The sequence below is a fragment of the Idiotropiscis lumnitzeri genome, chromosome 11, assembly GCF_059441095.1.
Source record: "Idiotropiscis lumnitzeri isolate Australia: NSW breed Sydney's pygmy pipehorse chromosome 11, RoL_Ilum_1.0, whole genome shotgun sequence".
NCBI classification, from domain to species: Eukaryota; Metazoa; Chordata; class Actinopteri; order Syngnathiformes; family Syngnathidae; genus Idiotropiscis; species Idiotropiscis lumnitzeri.
The window spans coordinates 15,260,165-15,285,651 of record NC_142401.1 but is presented as its reverse complement, the minus strand read 5'-3'; the positions used below and the strand labels follow the sequence as shown (position 1 = coordinate 15,285,651).

General features: G+C 40.0%; 1 protein-coding gene across 3 annotated transcripts in view; it reads left to right on the top strand.

Moving 5' to 3' along the window:
- Nucleotides 1-25,487, top strand: part of cacna2d2a (calcium voltage-gated channel auxiliary subunit alpha2delta 2a) — a 166,275-nt gene that overhangs the window by 117,122 nt on the left and 23,666 nt on the right. For all 3 annotated transcript variants that reach the window (XM_088309850.1, XM_088309849.1, XM_088309848.1), the window contains 4 exons: nucleotides 7,977-8,108; nucleotides 8,322-8,379; nucleotides 24,199-24,249; nucleotides 25,319-25,418. In XM_088309850.1, coding sequence (XP_088165976.1) covers nucleotides 7,977-8,108; nucleotides 8,322-8,379; nucleotides 24,199-24,249; nucleotides 25,319-25,418 — 341 coding nt within the window. The remainder of the gene's footprint in view (nucleotides 1-7,976; nucleotides 8,109-8,321; nucleotides 8,380-24,198; nucleotides 24,250-25,318; nucleotides 25,419-25,487) is intronic.

Below are 25,487 nucleotides of genomic sequence, written 5' to 3'. Positions count from 1 at the left end.
AGGGAGGTAGTGATTGAAGAAAAGATAGAAGGAATTGAAGTGAGAGAGAGTGAAACCGATGAGACACTTCAATAATAGAAACCATTTAGAGCAAGGGAATTTCCTCCCCCCCTCCTTTCTCTTTCATTGTGATCCTTCCAGAAGCTAAATGAGGCGGCATACGCGCCCTGGTTTGATTTGTCTGCCAGGCCCTGTGTCCATTTATTGAGATGGAGAGTGTTCCCTGAGCGCAGTAATGAACCATTTTATGATTCATTATCCCGCCGCTCATTCCCGCCGCCGAGCCTGCAAACTTTCTAATTAGCTCGGGTCAAACATTCAGTTTCCTTTCTCGTCTTGTTTGCTTACGACGGAGTGGACGCCGCGACGATAGATAAGTGGGAATGCAAGAAACGGCTTTTATTTGCCCCGTGTGATTGTTCCAGACGCGGCCAGGAAACGACTACAGACAAAAGTGCTCTCCTAATATCATCTTCAAAATAATCATTGTATAAATGCAGTCCAACAATCACTGACACTAACGCTAATGTCCTCAAAAATGTTATTTCCTTATTATTCTCCTGTTTATTTCTACTACGATTACAGCCAAAACTCTATTGAGTGTTGGATCATTTTCTTATTTTCTTCTGCCCAAACACTGATTAGACCCAAGATATTGTAAGTTTTTCAATAAGAAAAGGCATCGCCTCTAATTATACATTATTGTCTAATTGAACAGCTCTAAAGTTCTTTACTTTAAAGTTCTCAGTGTGTGATGATGTTAAACAGGCTAGCTTAAATGGTACATGAAATAATCATTAGATTAAAAAATAAATGTAAAGTTTAAATCATTTACAACTTCAAGTATGATCAAAAGTATTAAAGCTTGTAGCTATGCATACATGCTTACTTTTCATTAACAGTCCATTTTTTAAGCACAGTTCAGTTGTATTTCACTTTTAAATACAAACAACCACGGGCTAATCACTCGCGAGTGTGAGCAGGCGCCTATACCAGCTGACTTTTGGCAAGAGAATTGAGATGCAACCTGGACTGGTTTACCTTCTATCACTACTCTAACAACACGGCTTAAGAGAAGCAAAACATTTTTCTTCCACATTCGGTAGCTGCCGGCTATCGTCTTCAAAAATATCGAAATGGTCAACTTCAATTGCAAAGTACATTCAGTGAAATTGTGTGAATGTCAGTTTTAGTCCTTTTTTTTTGTTAGAAAGGATTTACTGTGCGTGTGTGTGTGTGTAGTTTTGTGTGTATATACAGTCCTGATAGTGTATGACTACATGAATGTTTTATATGACAATAAGCAGTCTCAGCTCTCAGCAGGGAATAAAGAGAAGCCCCGATTGGATGTGAGAAGTCCTTTCATTAAACGTGAAGTCTAAATCCGCTGCGTGCGGCGCCCTTTCCACGAGCACAATACAATATGTCATGCTGTCATTTTGCCGGCGCAACAATCGACGCGGTTATCGGGAATGCACCGACCAACTGCAAAATTTGCCTACAAGAGAGCAAGCTTATACACATGAGCTATTAAGTCCCATTTCCATATGTACTTCTGCGCATCTATTAACTCGTGCCTAGTACCCAGTCATAAGATACAGGTGCCTCTCAATAAATTGGAATATCCTGGGAAACTGTGCTTCAGTTCAATTGAAGCAGTGTCGCTTGTGCAGAGGTGCCTCGAGATACGATTGACTTTGTATTCAAATCAAACTACAAGATGTGGTTAGTTCGGTTTTCGATTTTTGTTGTGTATTCAAAAGAGACACATAGCTTTGCTTTCGATAAGTATATTTAGCTTAATGCGAACACATGCTGGGAAACACCATTCTGGAGCTAACAATTAGCATGGTTAGCATAGTCACGGTTTTTTATAGCCCTTTAAGCAACACATAGAGACAGACAATATGACAATACTCACAGGAATATATATATTTGTACATATTATATAGTGGAAGTAAATCTTCCCGGTTATCATTGGAAACGGCAGTGTCTTCATTGAATTAGAGTCAACGCAATATTTGGGAAAAAAAAAAACGTCCGTTTTGATGTGTCAAGAGCTGGCCGCGATGTCTCTATGGGGACGAAAGTATGTTTTTTGAGGGCACTGCACAACATCAGCTTTGTTTCTGAAAAGGAACAGTGATAATGAGAGGAGTTTGTGTGCTGGCTGGCAGCGTCTATTTGTTTGGCACGCCGCGGGTTCCTGTGGCTCTGGAGGAAGCCTCCTCCCCTGTCATGCCGCTCACGCCCCACTGGAGATACAACTCAAGCCCTCTTAGCATCAAACCAGATTTAAACGTGCGTTGTTGGGGTGAGGGGGCGGCTAGGGGGGCACATTTATGAACATGATGGAAATAGACGGTTAAAGAAATGCGTTTGAATCCAAAAAGAGGTGGGCAAAAACAGTCTTGAGCCTTCACTCATCCACCACTGTAGGGTGTGCCTGTTGAAGGGGGACTATCTTTTACCTGCACACTAATTAAAATGGCAAAATTCACTCAACCAGCAGGCTCACAACTGGCACTTAGTGTGTTTGTCATTTGGCTTTCTTTTCTTTCTTTTTTTTTTTAATTGGAGAATTTATTGGGAGGTGTGTGGCAAATTAAGCTAACATCTCTCCCATGAGATTAGCATCTTAAAACCCTGTGTTCCTCCATGACTTCTTAATGAGAAGCTAATAATGCCGTCGCTTTGGTTGTTGACAAGTATACGACCCAGAACCAACGAATCCTGGATTCAACGGGCAGAAAATGGTGTCCAGTCTCAAAACGCCCCTTGCTACAGTACCTTTCCAAATCTGTTAGTTCCAGAATTGTTCGCAATTCCTCACAATAACTAGCACTGTGTCGCCATCAACAGGCAGAGACTGGTAATGTGTTTCTGGGTTGCGTTGCTCTCTTGTCATAGACAAACAGACTTTACAGTAGACTAGAGCAGAATAAAAAGCGCAGCAATGTGCCAGCCAGATGTTAGCGGGGGAGCCAGTCCCTGCAAATGTAATGGTGCATACAAGTTAGCTTAGCATCTGCCGTAGGCACGAAGTTTAGGGACCATTTTGTGTCAACTGATTTGTATCGATGGATGGAGCTTTTACTGAAGTTTTGGTCCAGTTTTTTTTGTTTTGGTTTGTTTTATTCTGTTACACAGTTGTTGTTCTTTTTGTAAAATCCTTATCTACGGCATCCTAATTGTAAGGGAGGTGAAAAAAGGAAGTACTAACATTGTGACTTATGATGATGTTGAACAGTTGCACAGGATTATTCTCCCCCCAAGCTATATGCACAATCATTATTGATCCTCAAAACAAGGTAAGTTCAGCAAAAGACCAAAAGAGGTAACAAAGGTGTAACATCTGCTGTAATTCTTGATTCCTGGGATATTTTGTCAAGGAATATCAGCTATTGTATTAAGACAACTGGAATCTGTTTTATATTGTGAACAAAAGTACATAATGAGTCTCCTTTAACATCTCCACATGAGCCAACAATGACTCGGTTTTTCCAGTGTGATGAAGTTAGTAGATTTTGCAAAGGATGGTTGGTGTGTTGTTCTTGCGTATTTATCGAAATTACAGCCATTTGACTGTCAGCTTTGTTTTTACTTAGTGTGGCGGATTCGGGAAAAGTCAACAGCTCGTAAGAAATATTTATAGTGACGTTGAAATTAAGCCCTCTCCGATGTCAGCGACACGGCGCGTTCACATGAGCCGTTGTAAACAACACAGAGCTGTCTACACATGTAAACTACTACAGCGCTAATGGCCCCGACTCTTCCTTAGTGACTGGGCTAATAGCTTTAGCTCCATTACCGTTATGGATTTGTGACCAGGGCCCACTTTGTGCGTGATGCACACTTGATATATTACCCCTGCTGTGCTTTGTGAATACAGCAGATTCATGCAGCCATTTGTGTGATGTTGTATTAATACAGCGGCATAAGGCGCATATCTGTTTGGATGCTCTTTATCTCAGCTATATCAGTGTGAATAATGCGTATATGAAGGAAGGATGGGGTGCGGTCACGGGAAAGAACGTGACGAGAGGGGTTGAGGAACGATCTCAAGCGGAGACGCTCCATAAATCCCGCTCTCTCAACGCTTTTGTGGCGTGGTGCCGCATAAAGGGGGCAAAGCCAAGGGTGCTCCAAATGTCAGGGGAACAGCGCACTGATGAATTACCTTTTAAAGATATCGCAAGCGGTGGGAGGGGGTGCTCATTTCATGTGAACGATGGCGCCAGGAGGCCCTGTCTGCTGCCTGGGCGAGCGTGCAACTCACTACTACCCCCCGCCCCCTCCCCTCACCCCGAAAGGCAGGAATTTGTCTTTTTATCAACTGTCCAGAGAAGTCGGGGCATATCCTGGCTGAATAAATCAAAGAGAATTAGCTTGCTGCACAGGCTTATCTCGGAGGCGCCCGTTTTTTTTTTTTCTTGAAGCGATCTCCTGCAGGCGGGTTTATGCGTACGTGTGGGCTGACAGCAAAGGTGGCTCATACCTGCGTACAATGACCTATTTTAGCCAAAAGATAAACATTCATTTTGGTCTGCGTTTTTGAGACAGCAACATGAGCATGAGATGACCACCACACGAGTGGAGGAGCACACAAACAGCATCCTTGCTGTAACATGTTGCATTTAACTCAGGTGCTTTGTGATCCATAACAAGTAATCCATACATTTGTCAGAGAGCTTCAAACTGTTTAATGAGAAGTCCCCCTTTACCTTGTGTTTAGCATAAAACCAGTCCAATATAACCACCTGAAAAACTCCTTAACTCTCCAAGTAACTCCCTCTGTCCCTCTCTCTCTTTGTCTGTAGATCTCCCAACTCATTTTAAGAAAAATATTTTCACAGCATCTGTAACAATGCACTTCACAGAAGACGTAAGGTCAAACATTGCCAATAACACTAGCAAGGCAAACAAACAAAATCTTGCCAGCATGCACTTTGTTGTTTGAAGCGGATATAGATGAGAGGAGCGATTTGAAGTCTCATTTCACTAGTTGATCACGTCTGCTACAGGCCAAGTTTGAAAGCAAACCAACTACTGTAGCGTACATGTGTGAGTAAAATACACACATACAGAAAGAATGTTTCAATTGTCCTGTTCCAATTAGATCCTCATCACTTTTTCAAACGCCATCCAGTGTACCATCGCAGACAGTACATCGACTTTTTCACTGTACCCTGTTATAAAAATGCTGCCCAACCATTTTTTGCCAAACGTGGACGAGTGATAGTTTTACTTTTTTACTAGGTTTTTTTTTATTTATTTATTTTTTTTAAGCGAGAGGGTGGAGGTTACATATTGGTTCTGCAAACGTTGGCGTCAAATGTAAGTGTGCTTTGAAGGATTTTTTTTTTTTTAATAAAGGACTTAGCGACAGCATGAAGCCTTAATCATAAGGTCAGATATATTGAGTAAATTCCTATTCTCACACATCCACTCGCGCACAAAAGGAGAGCTTTACTGCGTGCGGTTAACATTAAGTTCAATGGCGAGTGCAATCGGGTTTTAATAGACACCTGATTAAAGAGGAGACCAGCAGAGGAGAAAGTCAACTGGCTTGTCTGATGGAATAAGTCATTCAAATCACTTTTAGTTATAAGGCACATGAACCTAAAAGCTCCTACTTGGCTCAGCCGTGATCATTACCAGCTTCTTCAACGCTTTTCAATTACGGCTCGCTTTAGTCACCGCAGAAAGATGGAGCAATAGGATTTCTGTACTAAGCGCAAGTGAGCTTGAGCCTTTTCGCAGCTGACACCCAGAATTGGTTACCAATCACTCAGAAGGAACATCCAGCAAGTCATTTTGATATCGCTTGATTTCATTAGGGTCAAGAGAGAGCTGCAGCCTATCACAGATGACTTTTGGAGAGAAGTGGGTACACCTTGGACTGGTCCCCACAGATATGCAGCGATTATATTTCCAACTAAATTCTCTTAAGGACACATTTTTGCATCCAAGGGACACCCATGTCTAGATTTCACAGATGCTTATTTTCAGAAGATCAAGAAGCCGAAACGCACATTTCAATTTCACCTGGTCCACGCATTTCTCATCCAGCGGTCAGCCAGTCATCTGATTAACGCCTGTAAAAGTATTATCCTTTAAGTACCAGTTATCACAGCCTGCGTGCTGTCAAGTTCCGGCTGTTCTCTTATCTAAAAAGAGCCACCGAGTCTGAAATGATAGCTGTTCCGCACTGGCCAAGGGCAAAGAGACATTCCGCCTTCGCTGTTTAAACTGCACTGACTGAACATCACGAGTGTCCCACGCCTGGGAAAAAAAAGCTAAAAGTATCTTTAAAAAATCATTACAAAAAGATAATTATTTGAAATAAGCAAAATGGGGATAAGCTAATAAATAGCTCAAATCCATGGATAATTGATGCTCATTTAAAAATTGCTGATAAACATTCGATTTACATTTTCCACATAAACTTGGGGGGAATTTGGAAAAAAGAAATGAACCCACCTCCAAAACAAAATAATGCATGTAATCAATATAACAAGCCGCATGTCAGAACAATTTTTAAACACACAAAACAAAAGTTTTATACCAATACACCTCACTATAAATAAAAAAATGTTGAGTATTACCAGCCAGAACTGTTCAACGTTAGAAATAGCATACTTTTTCATCCAAATAAATATGACTATTTTAAGATCACACTATTTTTTTTAAATATATATTTTGAAAATGTTGACTGTTACGAGATATACACTAATTCTAACAAACAGAAAGGGTGAATGTCAAAATAAACAACACTATTTCTAAAGACAGAAAATTGTTTTATTTAAAGGCTTAATATACATTTAACTAGTTTTATTAAATCAAGTTTTAAAAAATACAAGTTCTCAAAATACATTTTATTTGAAATATTAAATAACCATTAAACTAAGATACCACATTATTTTTTATTTTGCACATTTCATTGTCATTTTAAATATTGTGAGTGTTCGATCAACCTACCATGCATGTTTTTGGAATGTGGGAGCAAACTGGAGTACCCACAGAAAACCCAGTCACTAACCAGTTGGCCACCATGCCGCCCCAATAAGCATACACACACACGCTGCAAGTGACATACCACCTCTTCCAAAGTAATCAATCTCGCATTTCTCCTCAGTGACCGTTCGCATATCAGACAGATTCTACTGATGTCCTGAGAGATGGCCACTGTCAGCCTCTGCGCTTGCGTATGCTTCCTTCCGCCAAGGTCGTACTTGGGCCTTTGCATGTATATTACACTGGAAAGATATTGAATAATATTTTTGACTATGCATGGTGACCCAGTGGTTAACATTACACCCCACTGAGGTTGAGGGTTTTGATCTCGACTTTCCTCTGTGAAGTTTGCATGTTTTGCAACAGGGGGAACACTCAAAACTTGTAAGAGGAGGTAAAACATGCAGTATTTGTGATCCTCGTATTTTGACAAAAGCATGTCACAGACATGTTATATTAGTGGACACTAGGACATTGTTGTCACCTGAGTACTGAGATATTTTAGGATCATAATTTATGTCATCCCGTATTTATGGTTTTAAGTAATACATTGATACCTTGACTTATGAGTGCCCCCGCTCACTAGCTTTTTGAGTTGAGAAATCTCGCTTGGCGATTTTTTTTTTGTTTGTTTAAAAAACCGAAATTAGAGGTTTACAGATTTGTCTTTTTTTGTTTGTTTGCATCAGACTGGTCAAATTCAGATAAATTCATACAATTCCAAAAGAAAAGTATTGCATGTCAATGCGATATGCATATTGCAATGGCCATTATCCCATTTTTTTTTTCATACCAAGTGCAATTATTTATTCGCATTCTCTTTTATTATGGTTTAATAAAGGACAGTGCAAAGTACTAATGTATAGGCCTGAGGTCTCCTCGAGGGCCGCTTTCCTGCATTTTATAGGTTTCCTCCTGCGACACACCTGATTCACCTGTGTTTGTGTGTGCATCCGCAGCCCCGGTCATCCTGAACGAGTTGAACTGGACGCAGGCGCTGGAGCGAGTCTTCATCGAGAATCGCCGAGATGACAGCTCCCTCCGCTGGCAGGTTTTCGGCAGCGCCACGGGCGTGACACGCTACTACCCAGGTAAGCGGCAGCGATGGTGAAGCGGTTCAACTGGCCGGCCCTATAACTCAGTGCTCGATAACGTCTAAATTGACCCTCAGGCTCTTCTGCAGGGCAATTTCTTATCAGATGGCTCTACTGGTAACTGGATAGGCGGAATGAAATTATGACTTTGATCTAATCTGAGGTGAAATATCCTACAGTGCAGCGGACAACACACATTTTATTTTCCAGCCACTCCGTGGAGAGCTCCCAACAAGATTGACCTCTACGACGTCCGCCGCAGGCCGTGGTAAGTGGCGTCTTTATCAGTTTACGGATTTGTCTTTTCTCACCATGTGGCCAGAGCTTAATAAGAAGAAGTTGGCTTTATAAATACCATTAAGACGTATACAGAACATTAAATGGGAGTATAAGTGTGTCATTGCCTGAGTTGAAGTGAAGAAATCATGCAGACACTGTAGTCCAAATATTACTGTATATGCACTTCAAATCTACTGGTGTTAATTTGACATAAAAGGGTGTTGATTATAAGTGTTAAAATGTCTGTCTTCATCCATACTACCCGGTGTTAAGGTAACATTTACTAAAGTGTTAAATGTTCCAGACCCAATAGTGTGGTACAGCAACAAAATGTAGAGTTAGCAGTTCAGTAATAAAGATACATGCTTGTTCTTTCATCATTTTCATGCAAAAGCTGCCCATCATGCCAATAATAAAATTACGAAACAGCAATAACAGTATACATCATTTTTAAATACATTCAGGTAATCATCAAAACCTATCGTAATAACATTTGTGGCCAAATGAAATGCCTTGTCGTTATCAAGATGTTACCAATGTTACTGAAAGTAAGGGATGTCTCTTCAGTACTCACACTTACAAACATTTATTTCTGGCCTCCAGTTCCATTATTTTACCCACAAGGTGGTGGCAAAAATAGACGTTACATATTTGACAAGACCCTAACACCTGGTCTTGATAGTGGAGCACTAACGTTTCAATGCAACCAAAATCCTTCAAGGACACTTGGCTTTTCATATGGTCTTATTTACAAGTTACGTTTTGAAGAATAGTCTTCTTGTTTGTCAATCAGCTGACAACTAATGCTCATTAGACTGAATGGAGGCAGCTGTGCTTTACACCAGTCCGAAAAAAGTCACATGCAACTCGTCACTCTTGCTGCCTACACCTGCTTCAACCAAAACATGTTATATACCGTGCTAGAGTGAACCCGATTGGCCGTTTAGCCCATGTGACATTATGTGAAATCTATCATTTGTTTTAAACAATATGAAAGCAAGGAGGAAAATGATGCTGAGGAAAATAGTCTTGACTCCAACCAGTCAAATTCAGTCATCACGTAAAGGTGAGGTTTCAAATGGAAAAAGACATTAATAAGGGTCCAATCTAGGAGACCACCCCAGTTTCACATGTTCGTGTTACATCCTAGAGACTACAACGGCTACCATTAAGACTGGCCAATTTTGCAGTTATTTTTTGTGTCATTTTATTTTTCTTATTTTATGATTTAACTTAAAATGTATTTTTGTTTTGTATTGTTAAATTTCTGTTGTTTTATTGTTTCTTCTATCTTCAATTGAGTATTTTATTTTGTGTTTTGTTTGATTTTGTATTTAATTTTTTTATTTTGTATAATTTTATGTAGTATAAATTTATTTTTACATCGTTGTATCGTTTTAATTTGTATTCTTTTTCTTTATAGCTTGTCGCATCTACCTTTCCCCTTTATGTGAACTTGCAGTCACATCACACACTTGCTAAAAAAAAAAGATACGAAAGCCTTGGCATTAGGAATGATACACGTGTGCCCTCTCAATGTGTAGCTAACTTTTATTCAGTAGATTTCGCATCCCAAATGTGGTTCTGACCCGTTGTTATCTCACTCGGAGATATTGTAGAACACATTGTCCCCTGTTTACAAGGATAACTCCAGATAGCGAGAGGCTTTGGCTTCTCAAGCGGCGACCTTTTTGCTTGTGGGAGCTCAGCTGGTTTATGTTACGACGCAAACTGCTGCGGTGGGCCGCGTCCACGCTTCCAGTCCACGAAGCTCAATCCACCTGACGCTGTCACATCGGCTTTGTGCCGGGCACGCTGTCTTGTTGCCTGGTTACAGGCTGGAGTGAAGTAGACTCAACTCTGACAGCAATGTTGATTGCACCTGACCTCCTTTTCCGCCTCATCTCAGCTTGAGTGGCTGTTTGGGGTCAGGCTGGGTGTCACTGGCAAACAAAAAGGAGACCATTGAGTTTGCATGTGTTATGTTATGTTATATGTTATATGCGATGCTATGCGTATTTATTTCTTTTAAAATGTATTCAGGGACAGTGCATATTAATTAAACAGTTTCCCGTAAATATGCCAATGGCTAATTTGCATCTGTTGTCCCTGTGGCAGGTCGATTTTAGAGAAAACAAAAGAAAAGATAACATACGAGTTTAAAATACAGTACGGTTTCAAAGAACATAAATAACACACTAATGGACAGCCATTTAGATACATTGAACACAACTAAGTATGAGTGTGAGTTGTAAAGTTCTGCTATCATGCATGTTAGTGTATGTAAAAAAAAAACTATGTGCTAGAGTCAGCTGAGTAGTAAAATCTTATCGTACTTTAGTAATGTATACTAAATACACATTACAGCACAACAAACAATTCCAAAGACATAATCATTGACATAAATTACCAACAGAGGGGTTCCTACTCTATAGTAATCACATACACTAGGAAGAAATGTGATTCCAGGTTTGACTCTCAAGAAGCCGGGTTTTAGGTGTTGAAGGAAGTGAGTGTGGGCATGTCTCGTATTTCATTAGGTGTTGTGGTCCAGGTGTGAGATGCTCTTGTATGAAAACATTGACTGGCCAAAGGTACTTTTTCTGAATCCAACGATACAGTCACATCTAGACCCTTCTATGGTAGACCTGATCATATTCTTCTGTACATATTTATTGAGCAGAGGTGGAGCCAGACCTATGATATGTTTATTCTGAACATGCAAATGATTTACACAATGTACAAAAACAAGACCAAAAAAATATTCACACAATTATTTACATATGTATTTAATCCCATCCCTTCTCCATCAATATATATATATATATATATGTATATATATATATATATACGTATATATATATATATATATATATATGTATATATACGTATATATATATATATATATATATACGTATATATATATATATATATATATATATATATATATATACGTATATATATATATATATATATATATATATATACGTATATATATATATATATACGTATATATATATATATGTATATGCACACACTTTAACTATACGCCTTGAGTTTCGGTCAGAATGAATCAATTGCGCTCAAGCTGTTTGTCCTCTCAACTGCGTATGGAGGCTAGCTGGATCGAAGCCTACATTAGCAGTCAGTGTATAGTCTTCTTCGTCTCTTAATTTATGTTCTTCTGTTCACACACTTTGTTGGGGACTAGCGCTAAATAGCATGCATTTAGTTCCTTTGCAGACGTGTTGCTTAAATGCTTATCAGAATAACAAGGTGTTCTTTGACGTTCAATTCCATTGTAATTAGCTCGGTGAGAAAGGCTGCAGCGTGCTACGCAGTGTTCTAAACAAAGCATTATGTCAGTGAACAAGTGAAAAAAAACAAGACTGCCGCGTGTGATCTGTCAGCATGTCCAGTTCTCCGACAGCACTTTTGACAGAGCGACAGGAGGGAAACACGACTTGAAGCCAGGGGAGGAGGAAGAGGAAGAGGAGTTAGGTGTTGCTGACAAGGTGAGGGAGGTGCGGAACACCTTGTCATCAACCTGTACTCTCACCTTCCTCCACCTCCTCTGGTTCCATCCATCCGTTTTCTATCGTTGTCTTTCCTAGAGGTGAGCTGGAGCCTATGCCAGATAACCTTTGTTGCACTCTCAACTGATCAATCACAGGGCACATATAGACAACCGCTCACGCTAACATTCATACCTATGCGAAATTTAAAATCTTCAATATGTCTTTAATTTTGAATGTAAGATTAGGCCAGAGAACACGCAAATTCCATACAGGAATGCCAAGACCTAAGATTCCAACCGAGAACCTGAGAACTGTGAGGCAGTCATGCTAACCCACTTCACCACTCGCTGCCCTTTTCTTTGGTTCTCCATGTTGATTATTTCACTCAAGATTTGTTCGCCTTTGAAGCTCGCTATTCCCTGTTGCCTAGCAACTTGCTGATGCCGAGTGAGTGTCACCTCTTGTCAGGCCGCACTCATGCGATTACAGTCTCTTTCTGTTCTCTTAACTGCCATTGTGCTGACCCCATGTCAGGCGGCACACAATTCCTACAATAATAAATATCCTCTAATGTAACCTTTGACAGTGTCAATTAACGGTAACAATTTGTAAAAGCAAAGTGTTTGCATTGGATCACCTTTGATCGGACAGGTGTACCTTGTGGAGTTACTTTAGGTCTGTTGTACCAGCATGTAACGCCGCAGGTGATTTTTTGGAAAATAACATCTCTAATATGAATAACCTACTGCAACATAATAGAGTGACGAGTTAAAAGCTTTCCTAAATATCAGATTAATATGTTCCAGTGTATTGAGAAGAACAAATTATTCATACCATTTCTGTCGCTATACTACCGCTCATTTGTAAACTTGGTCTGATTATCCTTCACAGTGTACCTGGTTTTACAATTTTTGGCCCTTGGCTGTTTTCTGGATTTATTTGGGAGATTTAAATACGACTACTAACACACCGTACACCGCAGGATAATTGGTCAGAATAATGTTTTGGAGCACCAGTGCCCAACCGCTCATCGCAAACTGCTCCAAAGTCAACTGCGGAAGGGTGTCGTGGAAAGGAAAAAAAAGGGTTACTTGTGTGTTATTATTATGATTAGATATTCTGTGTTAGTCTGCGCACCCTATCAGTCCACGTCCATGTTACCTTTGTACATAAACATCACATGAGCTGGGCCGGCAGCCCAGAATTTTAACTCACTGGTCAGCACTCTGTGCTATCAAACCGGAGACATGTTAGAGGGACAGTTTGATCCCCACGTTGGGTGGACGCTAGAGGAGTAAAACGCCACCGGTTACACCAGGGTGGGCAAACTTTTTGATTGGCGGGCCACAATGGGTTCTAAAATTTGACTGAAAGACCGGACCAGGAGCAGATGGATGGAGTCTTTGGGTAACATCACCTCATCGGAGAAAAAAAATGCATTTAATTTTAAATAAAAATGAACACAAGCATTACAACAAAATTTCTGTCTTTGACAAACCACAGTATTTAGAAAATAAAATATTAACACGGTTTATTAATTTATTTTTTTTTTCAAGTTCAGCGGACCGGATTAGAACTTTTAACGGGCCGCGACCCCCGTGCCGCAGTTTGCCCACACCTGGTTTACGCATATCTGATGCCAATAGTGGATAAATGCGCATCCACAGTTGACAATGCACACCACCCAACCCCGTCCCTCCCTTCTTTCAGGGAAACACGATTATGCCTTTACTAGCTTTGATTACAAGAGGAAAATGTGCCAAAATTCAGCCCAATTATTGTCTTATGTGTAACCTTCAGTGACCTCAATGTATCCCAATGTAGTAAGTGTTGAAGCCCAAAATTGTCTTCTGCCTCTGATTCATCATTCCTCAAAAACGTGTCCACAAACACTCTTAGTCATCAATGCAAAGTGTGAGAAATAAACGACAGACAACATCTTTTCTCCTGCGGGCACAGTCCTCCTATATTTTTATCTTAATTCAATCTTTATTCGCCTGCCACATCCACAGGAGCACTAAAAGTGCAGCAGTCCATAAAATAATAAGCCCATCAGCACAGCACAAATCCATGCAAACGCACACACACATACACACCTTCACACACCCACCCATTGGCAAGTAGTCCTGCCGTGTTATCGTAATTCTCTTTTCCCAATGCCGTGCGATTAGTCTGCGTACATGTAGCGTACATGCCGGTGTTCATGCCGCATAGCAAATTTGCGCATTATTACATTGGACACACTCGGTGTATACTATAAGCCAGTGTATGTTTGTACAGTACAACGCATTGACCATCCCACCGGGCTGTTGTCGTGAAGGTGAACGCCTCCGGCTTCGGAGTGAAAAAATCAAATCATATTTAATGTGTAGATCTATACAATTGTGACATGCACTCTCTATGCACTGTGAACGGTGAGGTCTATAAATAAGGTTTCCTGTGAGAGCAGTGAGCATAGTGTGAAGAAAAAAACGTGTACTGACAATAAAAGCATTTTTACTCATGCTGGCATTTGTTCACTGTGGCTATGAGGCAGATGGACACAACAACAAACGCGAATACATCGTTTATGGTATGCGATGTGGCGCCGTGTGTGTTAAAGTAGTAATTTAAAGGTTTATAGTTACAGTAGTACCAGTGATAAATTTGGGTGGTCCATTTATTGTAATTTGTATTTTATCTTAGCTAAAATAGCGGACTTTTGTTGTGTAATTTGGAGTTTGTTTGAACATTTTTTAAATATCCAGTTTTTAATTGTCTTATGTATACATTTTACTATGCACGGCAAATAAATAGCCGCTTTGGAGAACTGTGTACGTGAGAGAGTCTCTAATTTCTTCTGGAGCCGGTGGGAAAAGGTGCAAGGGTATATTTTCAAATTGTGCTTTAGTTGAAATGTGTATCGCTCACTTTTTTACTGGCTAATTTAGTGACCTGAAGCAAATGTTTTATGAAACAATAAAAATATAACGGGGAGGTTGAAAATAAGGCCGCAGCTATTGCATTTTTCAATATTTGAGTATCCTACTGAAAATACTGCAGAATAATTGTGTATTCGGATAAACGATGCTTGATGATTGCATTTTATAACAAACAACTAATTGTTTTCCTTTTTATATAATCAACTGTTTTATTGTGGATAACACATTTTTATATTACCTAGAAACTTTTTCAGAAGGGCAATTTCAAACAAATAAAAATGCAGACTTCAACTTTGCATTTCCTGCATAAAAAAACAAAGGCGTTATAATAAAAAAAGGCTTTAACAGCCCTGGTGCAAATTCACTTCAGCACAAGCATTTTGGCTCGCAGCTTATTTATACATTTTCATGGCTGTACATTTATGAGCTGAGATCAGCTAACTAGGAATAAGACAAATATTCTTTATTCTCGTAGTTTTAGAAGTGTTCAACCTAAAGTGATACACAGAGAGGAAACAGTTGAAATCATAGACTACATTATTTGTTGATCAATGTTCTCATTATATTTTGACAGATTCATTTATAGCAGACAATATCGTTTTAGGTTGTTTTGTTACCTGACATGTTTCGCAAGTCTTTTGGCGAGAGGCTCGCCAAAACTTGTCAGGTAACAAAACAACCTAAAACGATATTGTCTGCTTTAAATGAATCAGAGTAAATATAAATAATAAGAGGAAGTAAAACTGAACTTAACATAAAAAAAAAAGGTTCTCATTAATTTCAATTAAAGTGTTGAGATGATTCACTTAAATAATAATCCTCGAGAAGGATTTTTAGGTTTTTATATAGCTTGGGAGAATTTCAATAATAATATTCAAAGTATTTGATGGTAAATTTTATTAGGCTAACTTATTCTGTCACGTAATTGTAACTGATCTCAAACGCGGGATAAAGTGGCCTAAATTATTTGTCAATTTTGAAGTAAAATACTGAGGTGGTGGAGGTGCGATGGTTGTGTTTATCTTGGACCTCAAATGACTACCTCTGGTCCTGTGAGCCTGTGACGTTGCAAACCAGCTGCCATACCCACAGTGTGATTAGCGGCTCCTGCACTGATGAAGATGGCAGCTAGCAGCCACGAGAACTAATGTGAATAGCACCACACATTGACCTTTGACACTTTATACGTATGTCGCAGTAATATGCTTCAGGTCAGTAAAGCGGCAGACTCACACATGAACCAGAACTGCGATCCCAACTAAAACCCTCAGTAGCGGTGCCTAATCCAATGATTTATTTATTCATTTTTTTATATTTGGGGACGATCCTGAAATGTTCCGTGTGTACGAGTTTGCATTCAGTGGTTTCTGTAACATTTGACAGCTGTGTGTTTTTCCGCATAAACACAAATTTGCAGTTTTTAGTTTCACTGTGTTTGAGATGCAAAATGCAAATTTTGACTCGCTATTGTGAAAGTGCTTATTTTGAGCCTTAAGTTAGTTGAAGTCTGGACCGTATCTTCTGCGATAAACATGACTTCACTATTTTTGCTGTTTGCTACTCTGCACATTCAACAAAACTCATTTCAGCTCTGCTTACCTTTTGACTTTGACGTCATAGCAGAGGCATCACGCCATCACAGGTTGTGGGTGAGTTACGCACCTACCCACGCTCTGGATCTTCGCCCACCCTCCCCGATAAAGTCATGAGTGGAGAAACTCTGTTGAGAAGTGTAGAAAAAAAATATGTATACCGCTGTGTCTCACATCCTAAGCACTGTTTACAATGCGGTTCTGAATATTTGCAGTGACAAATATTGATGGAGGTGAGTGTATGTGTATACACGAGCCTCGCTTTCATGTGGCACATGTATCCATTGCATGTTTCCGAGAATGTATTGTAGCAGATAATTTCCCCCAGTTTAAATGGAATGGTTTGCCGAATGGGTCAGGAGTGCATAAACACAATCTGCAGTGAGAGTAGCAACCTCCTATGCCACGGTTAATGTATTGATTTGAACAGTGTCACATTGTGATTTAAAAAAAAAAAAAAAAAAAAAGAAAACATTTCATGAATTCTAATGAGACTCCTTCACCAGACGCCTTCAAACACAATCGGCCGAGTATGTGATTGTGTTCATTGCTTGTAAAATGTTTTTCTTTTTTTAATACATTATCAGGTAGCGGGGCTGTGAATACTGCAGCTTTTTAATCGCCTTCCATTTGGAGTGATACCTCATTCTACTGAAGTGGAAAAGAATTCTTATCTTGATTGTACGCATGCACATAAACAATCCTATATAAGGCGATGTCAATATCTTGTTCGGAATATCTCGCAATATAGAAATGCATTTGGAATTCAGATGGTTTTGCAGCAGGATGTTGGTATGCAGTCTATGCATTCTTATTATTATTTAAAGACGCATATCGTATGTATTTTGATACCTGTTGTGCCCCGAGCCTAAAAAAAGTGATTGCAAAGTGCGGAGTGCATGTAGATATCCGCAACTGTATTTTCACACATGCTGGCATCAATTCAGTTTCCCAGCTGCCAAATTCCACTTGTCAATTAGTGTGTGCATCGGTGTATTTGGTACATGCAGCGGACACATCGGCAAGCACAAATACCTAACTTAGGCAAACTGTTATGTTGCAAAATTGCTCACAGCAGACACAACTCAGAGACTTTTTTTCTCTCCGGGTGCTAAAGCTGGGCTTGACCGACATGTAGCCCGGCTGAGAAAATAATTTATAAATATATTTTAAAATGTTAAGGGCTTTATTGGGGTAATACAGATTTCTGACGGCACCCACTAGCCCTGTTGTGGTGCCATCCCTGTCTCACAGACACATTTTTTTAGAAAAAGACAGCTAAGATGTACTTGGTTGTTTAATTTAGGCAGGCATTCCGGAAATTTGATGATTATTTTATGTACAAGCCCTCAAAAAGTCATTTTTCTGTAATTCACCATTAAGACACCAGCACATTGCACAATGTAATGAGATCCAAGTGTACACGAATGAATGACTTTCTCAGATTTTCAGATTTTATTTGACAAATGTGAAGTGAAGTAAAGAAACGATTTGATCCTAATCTGCAGCCAGACATTTTTTGTGTAGATCACGCTACAAAAACTGCGTTTAAAGAGGAACAAGAAATAAATTTATTGAGTAATGTATTGTTCAGAAAAATGATTTGACACAAAAACTGTGTTTCAAAAAGTGTATCAAATTGATCTTTTATTCACAGGGGAGAGGGACTGTATTGACCCACAAAGAGCGAAAATTGGATTAGAATCGACACCAATTGATATGCAGTGGGAAAAAAATGAAACTGATAAACAGTCAATGTGTGTTTTCAATAGAAAACGGGTTGGCTCCCCCACCTAAAAAAAAAATATAAGAATAAATCACAAAAATGTTTTAAAAAATCCTCAAGTACAGAAAACCAAGTATGTGGGTTGCACTGTATTCATACGACACACAATTACTCAAATTCACTTAAAAAAAATCTGCCTGGCAAGACGAAATATTATGGCTGAAAAAAAACAAGCATAATGCCTTGATTTTAGATTTAATCTTTGTGAGATTTTAATTTTTGCAACGCTTGAAGAAAAAAAAAATCACTTTTAACACACCCACACCAAATGATAATCGGTCAGGATAATCTTTGAGAGACATCTGAGGATCAGGCCTCTGCTGAACATCACGAGGGAGGGAAATGCTCACTTTTGTCACATTTGTTGGTATGTGTCTACCCCACTTCAGGAGTTCTGACTCATGGTGTAAATAGAACTATTAAAGATGTCAGATATTAAACTGTCTTTCCAGATATGGTCGAACAGCCCCTGTTAAATGATTCGTAACTTTTAGCGAGCTGACAGTTGGGCCTCGGGCTGATCACTGGCATCTGACCGCCTGTGGCTGACGTTTGGGCCAAGAGGTTCGGTTCAGTTCAGTTCAACACCGGCCAGGTCCATCTGCTTGTCACCTGGCCTTGGCACACAGGAGTCTGGGTAATGACAGGGAAAGAATGGCATCGGTGGGCTGGAGCTGCAAGGTAATTACTGACTGGAATCCATGCAGAAACAACACATCTGGACGCCCGAGTTCACGTGTGCGCATATCTTTCATACCATCATTTAAGATCTTTAGCGCATATCGACGCGGCGACTTCTCACCCTGCTGCCTAAAGCAATAGACCAGATATGCGTAAGAAGAACTCACGTTTCATACATTTGGACGTATTACGGAAAATATATTTTTTAATTAAAACTTGCTCTGTATTGCCAACTATTAATATATACATACTGAAAGAGAAATAAATTGGGTGTGTAATGTGATTAAGCTAAAAGTCACACACACTATTGTCATATGGGGGAACAATTGGCTCCTTACGACTGAAGCCAGATGGTTGCCATCTTACATTGTCTTTTTTTCATTGTTGACGATTCTGACATTATGATGCAGACGAATTGTTGAGGAGCAGTTGCTGATGTACATTCTAAAAGAAAATGTATAATCACACCGGGGGCTTCAATTCTCGTTACGGTGAGAAGGCGGCATTGTTCGCCTATTCATATAGAAGTCCGTGGATGTTGCTCACCGTGGTCCAAGGAATGCTCAGGGAGTTTGTGTAATTGTTCGGACACATAGAAAATTAGAGTGAACATTGGTGTGGCCTAATGAGTGTGTCGGTGTGATATCTTACCATTTGGTGCAGGTAACAATCACCTAAAATGACTATGGCCTTATAATTAACATTTAGCCCTTTCAAAATAACTTCCCATTAAAAGTCCTTTCTGCTCAATGAGAGATGAACTGACTGCAGAAGTTAATGAAATCCCGCAGTCGGTCCGCCGGGGTTTTCATTTTTTTCACCAATTGACACTCTCCTCTATCTCCGCATTGGGGCGCCTCCCAATCCGAGAGCCTGGGGCGGCGCAGGCGAGGGTCACGTTCTAACCGTGCGTTTCCGTCACACACGCCGCCCCAAAAATAAGAAGCCGATTCGCCGCTGTGTGTGTGAAGCCTCGCCGTGCTTTCTCCTCTTCTCCAAATTAAGATTTCGGTTAATTAAAATGATAAAAAATCATGCATGCCGATGGGCCTGCTGGTTCCAGACCTGATTTTGTACACCATGCAGTCATGCCGAGCTGCGGAAGTTCTACCTTTGATGTGGCATTCGTTATTATTGAAAATAATTGGATTCTGCCTCCGTCCCCACAGCCCCCTCCTTCTACCCGCTTACATTTCGGCCATCTTCACTGTGACTCAGTGAACGGACCTCATTGCTACGGTTGCAAAATGACGTCAGTATTCTAAGTTGCTAACTTTTCATGGGAATTAAGGGTATTTAACAAATTGAAGGTTGGATCTGATAGATAACTTAAATATTGATAGGGGGGAAATGCACACAAAAAAAAAAAACTCACTTGCTTGGTAGTTGTGGATTTTAAGAAGATTAGATTACTTTAACCCAAGGCTGGGTTAATTATTTTGACCCATCAGATTCGGTTGAAATTAAGATTTGGCCAGTTTTAAGAGCTGAAGTGACACGGATGCAAAAAAAAAATAAGAAATATATATTTATGGAGTGTTCAACAGGGATCCAAAAGTACCAGGAGAAATTCAGAGCAAAGCTGGAAAAAAATGAACTCAGGAAGCACAAGCGACAAAAAGCAGACTCTTCGTTAGAAAAGGATCCGACAAATGACAGGGATAGACGTAGACTATTTATTACAAAGATGAATGAGACACACGTAGAGGCAATCACCAAAGATGGGCATTCCATCCCAAGGATTGACGGACAGACGGAGGACGAGAAGTTTTTAAAAAGGACGCACTTATCAAAGATTTTTTTTTTTTTTTTTTACGTCCATCCCAATAATCGCCACAGGTATAGAATTCAGATATCTGCACTCGAAGCAGAATGAAATCTTGTAATGCTGTTGCGTGTACTGGCCTTTAACTGAGAGTTCAACTGAGAAAAACATGGAAGTGATATGCGCGGCTGTGTGAAGAAGCATTTGAGAGCCAAAATAAGCATCTTAAGTTGCTTCAGTTTAATTTGTGCAAAGGGATGAAGTGCAATAAATACAGACGTATTGACGCAATCCGATTATTTTATAAATAAGGACGGAGGGATGATGACAAAAGGGTGCCCAGGTCGCGGACGCAAGACCGACTGGCGAATAAAATACCCATCTGTAGCTATTATGGTATTTAGATAACACAAGGACAGGAAGTAAATCTTCTGAAATGAGAGAAATAATTACTACAGGACTAAAAACTTGACCATAAATTCTGACACATGACATAAAGCGCGTTGCCATTTTGGAGTTATGTACTGAAGGCGAAGTACACTTAATGGAACTTTCCTATCAACTGTTGGTGGTGGCTGGATGGCTCAGTTGTTGCATTGAACAGGGCGCATGGCTCACCTGCAGAAAATGAATGGCTTGTGTCAGGTAGGGCATTCGATGTGAAGTTGATTCTTCTTATGAAATGTTGGTAGGAGTACTATTTTTAACCACAACTATAATTAGAACCTGTTGACCCATTTCTTGGTAGCTTTAGCTCATCAGTATGGATATTTTTTTTTTTATTACTTTATTTTTTACCTCCGGCTTAACTTGTCGCCTCGCATTCGACATTCTTAGCCGTTTCAGATTTAGAGTCCGGAGCAACACCAATTCCAAGTCAAGGCATCGACTGAGGCATTATCATATACAGGATTATTGTCCCCTACGAAGAGCGACCGCTGCCATCGTGGGGTTTCTTTGTTGGCGCCCACGGTAGAATGCAACCATTTTCTTCTTGAAACGAGGTGTGGAAGTCAATTCTAAACAGGTTATTAACCATTTATACACACTGCCGCCCCCTTGCCACCCTAAAAAACGCTGGTATATAGGGCACATAAAGAGAAACAAGCACTTGCGCTCACACTCACACACAGAAAACCGGAGTACCCGGAGAAAACCCACACAAGCATGGCAAGAACGTGCAAACGCCTCACAGGAAGGCCAGAGCCGGAACCAAACCCTGCACTTCTGAACAGTGAGGTGGACGTGCTATCCAGTGGCACGCCCTTCTTGGTTATTGAACCATTTTTAAAAAAAAATTGAAAAAGGACTTCGTCGTTCAGAGCCTCATTAGTGTCCTTGCATTAAACACCTTTTATTATTTTGATGATATAATGTAATATCATATTTTAAATGTTACTGTACATAGTGAATATTAACAATCGGGAATCAAATCAAAAGCAATATTTGTCAGGAAAAGAAAGGCAATTCAATGTTTTCCTGAAATCATTCAGCCCTCGTGCTTCTGATGTAGACTTTCATGTGGGACTTTCCAAACAGCCTTTCAGCCGAGTGGGCCCAGGTTGGCCTCTCGGCGACGGTTAGGGAGCTCTCGCCGCAGGTTGAAGTGGCAACTGCCGGTAAGCGCGGTCTTGAGAGGCTCGCGGGGTGCATGGGCCATGCCCAGCGGGGGGCTGCGCGTCCGTATCAGCTCGTTGGAGCGTGAGAAATGAGCCTCTGCGGCCCTGCGGGCGGCTGGCTTCCTTCCACGCTGATAATCAGCAGAAAAAGAGCTACGGTGATTACGCTGCCAAAGACGGCCGCTAACTGCGGGCCTTGCAAACCCCTCCAGGCCAAACCCTTTTCATATCGGGGGTGGCGCGCGGCTACTGTACACAGCCCCCAAACAACAACATTTACACATTTTTCTTCTCATGAGGGGCACTATTTAAGATAATAAAAGTGGGAAATTGCTTCATTGTTATATCAAAACTATTGTTATGTAACATACCGTAAAAAAATATATACATTTTATTTTTATACTGAAGTAGATTTCAGAATCTGTACTTTGTTACTTTTTGTTGGGCTACATTTACACTATGGCCATTTTTGTCCACAATATTCAAGTCTTGCTGAGTTCTCTCGCGGTCTATCGCAGTATCCGTGGAGAGCCGTGGGGCTGCTGAGTCCTGGGGGCTCACAGGCTCACTACAGGCTCAGCCCGCAGTTTACCACGTATTCCAGTACATTCCCTCCCAGCCCGTCACGTTCTGATGGGCTCCCACACCTTTCTCATGTTCCGTCAGGGCTTTTTTCGACAGATGAAAAATGGACGCTGGGCAGCTTTGGAGCATGTTTGTGGCCCCGACAGTGTCAAGCATTGTCAGAGAAGAGTTGCAGGCATGAGTGTGAGATGCCGGCAAACACAATGTTTCCCATCACACTACAGACCGCCTCCAAATTGTGTTACGCCCTATTAGGTGCTGTCAGGTTTAGTTTCGTGAAATCAGTTTTTCTACGGCCGGCTATGTTTCTCATACGCATTGTGCCTATTTTGTCTTAACATAGATACGTAATTTTTAGAGCCGATATAGTAGGATGCAGATAACGGATTTATGTTTGTTTATGTTCATGTTTAGTTTCAGTCTAAGGGAAAATATTGGTGTCAAAATGTAACAAAAAAATAAATAAATAAAATAAACCACCAACCCTTAGCTTTTTCTTTAAGCATGTTTATTGAAAAACTTTTCAGATTTGCAAAAAGGGTGAAAAGGTTTATTTTTTTCTTAATCTTGAGACATGTTTGTTTTAAAATTCTAACACAACGTTCTGAGGGTTCCCAGATTCTTGAGACGTTAGATGAAAACTTAAACAAGTAAATTGTTTCCGATTGCATGGATGGATGTTTTCTTCAGTGCATAAAGTTTTCCAAAATTTCAGAACTGAAACCTTTCACTTGTCCTTGTTTTCATTTCAAATAAAATCAGATGATACAGAGAGGTCCGTAGGGTCAACATGTGAAAAAGTTAACTGAAATTTAAAATACATTCTTTCCTGAAGTTAGCAGTTTTTAACGAATCTCTTCTTGGCCATCAGAATTTAAAAAAATAAATAAATCAATAATTGGCCTCCCCGAATCAGTCTATCCCTTGTTTTATCCATGGTGGCCTGAAATGGTGCACTGGAGCCAATGTATTTAATCAAATAAAAGGCAGTCCCTTTTGCACTCTAGTGGCCAGGTGTGAAGTGCAGGCCGTTCAAATGTACATGTTATTATACCCTTTCATATCCTTCTAGTAATGGTTATTGGGTAAAGGCGGGTTTCTGTGTTGGTGTGAGGCCAACGGCAAAGTGCCACATACAACGGCACCTATTAAGTCTTTTAAGCACATAAGCCTTTTTCACTATGCTCCAGCTTAAGTGGGCTCAGCTGCGGTCACTCGCATTATCGCGGCTCAGCTGATTTCAACTTTGGCTCCTTTTTCCGTACGTTAGTTTTTTTTCCAAAGATTAGAGAAACAAAATAAATGCCAGCTCCTTTGTGTCCTTTTTCTTTTTCTGTGCAGGTACATTCAAGGTGCATCCTCTCCAAAGGATATGGTCATCATCGTGGATGTGTGAGTATCTCTTTGCCCTTGTCTCATAGAAAGCACAAAGGGCGCTAGTGCCACCTGTTGGTATGTGCAAAGCCTCGAGGTTGAGCACAACTCGGGCCCGCATTTACACCCACTTGACGTTCTAGATACCCACATGACAAACTTGTAAATGGTTTAAAAGTGATTAATCACACACCCTAATGCCTTATAGTGCCGGAACAAGATAGTAGACTATAATGGCAATGGGGTTATCTACTACTGGCTAAAGTCAATGCTTTACCCCTCTATTAGTTTTGAATGGCACAAATACACATTTAACAAAGCAAATATGTTTTATCCGTTTGTTGATCATGTAATAATTTGGGGAGATTACAATGTCATGAGTAACCTGTTTACTACCTACTTATAACATGTTTATAACCTGTTTATTCCATGTTCATGGCATCTATAACCAAAACATGTTATAACCTAGTTAGCATATTATAGCATGTTAATAACATTTTCATTTGTGTTCCCTGCCCATAAAGTGTCAAAAACACATTATTGGATATTTGTAACGTGTACTGCGCATGTACACAATGAGCTTCACATTTGTGTTCTGTTTCCAATATTATTATGTTCCTGGCATGGATGTTATCTGCTTAATACCTTTTCAATAACATTTCATTGTGCAGTACAACATTTTTATATATACTGTATAACATGTTACTTCCATGCAATAGCATGTTTAATAACATGTTAATAATAATAATAATATATAATATTTTCATTATAATGTATATCACATTTTCATGGAATGTTCATGTGTGACATTCTTAGATGTTCATAATGTTAGAAATGATCATAACTGATATAAGAAGTTGTTAGAACTTGTTTATAACCTGTTGATTACAGGTCTTATATGTTTTACATGTTTAGAATGTGGTAATTACATCGTACCCTGTTTGTAATGGGCTTTTACACGTTCACAACATTGTGTGTAACATTTTTTTTAACATTTTAATAATGGTCAACATTTACATCTGCTCATCTCAAGCCATCAAGCAATCCTTTCTTCATTACTCCGAAATGTTATTACTCTCTTGTACAGGAGTGGCAGTGTCAGCGGTCTCACTCTCAAGCTGATGAAGACCTCCGTCATCAAGATGCTGGACACGCTCTCAGATGACGACTACGTGAACGTAGCCAGAGTAAATAAACACACGCTCGCAGGAGGCAGCCGTTGAGAAAATATGTGTCGTGTTCATTAAGCAGGTGTT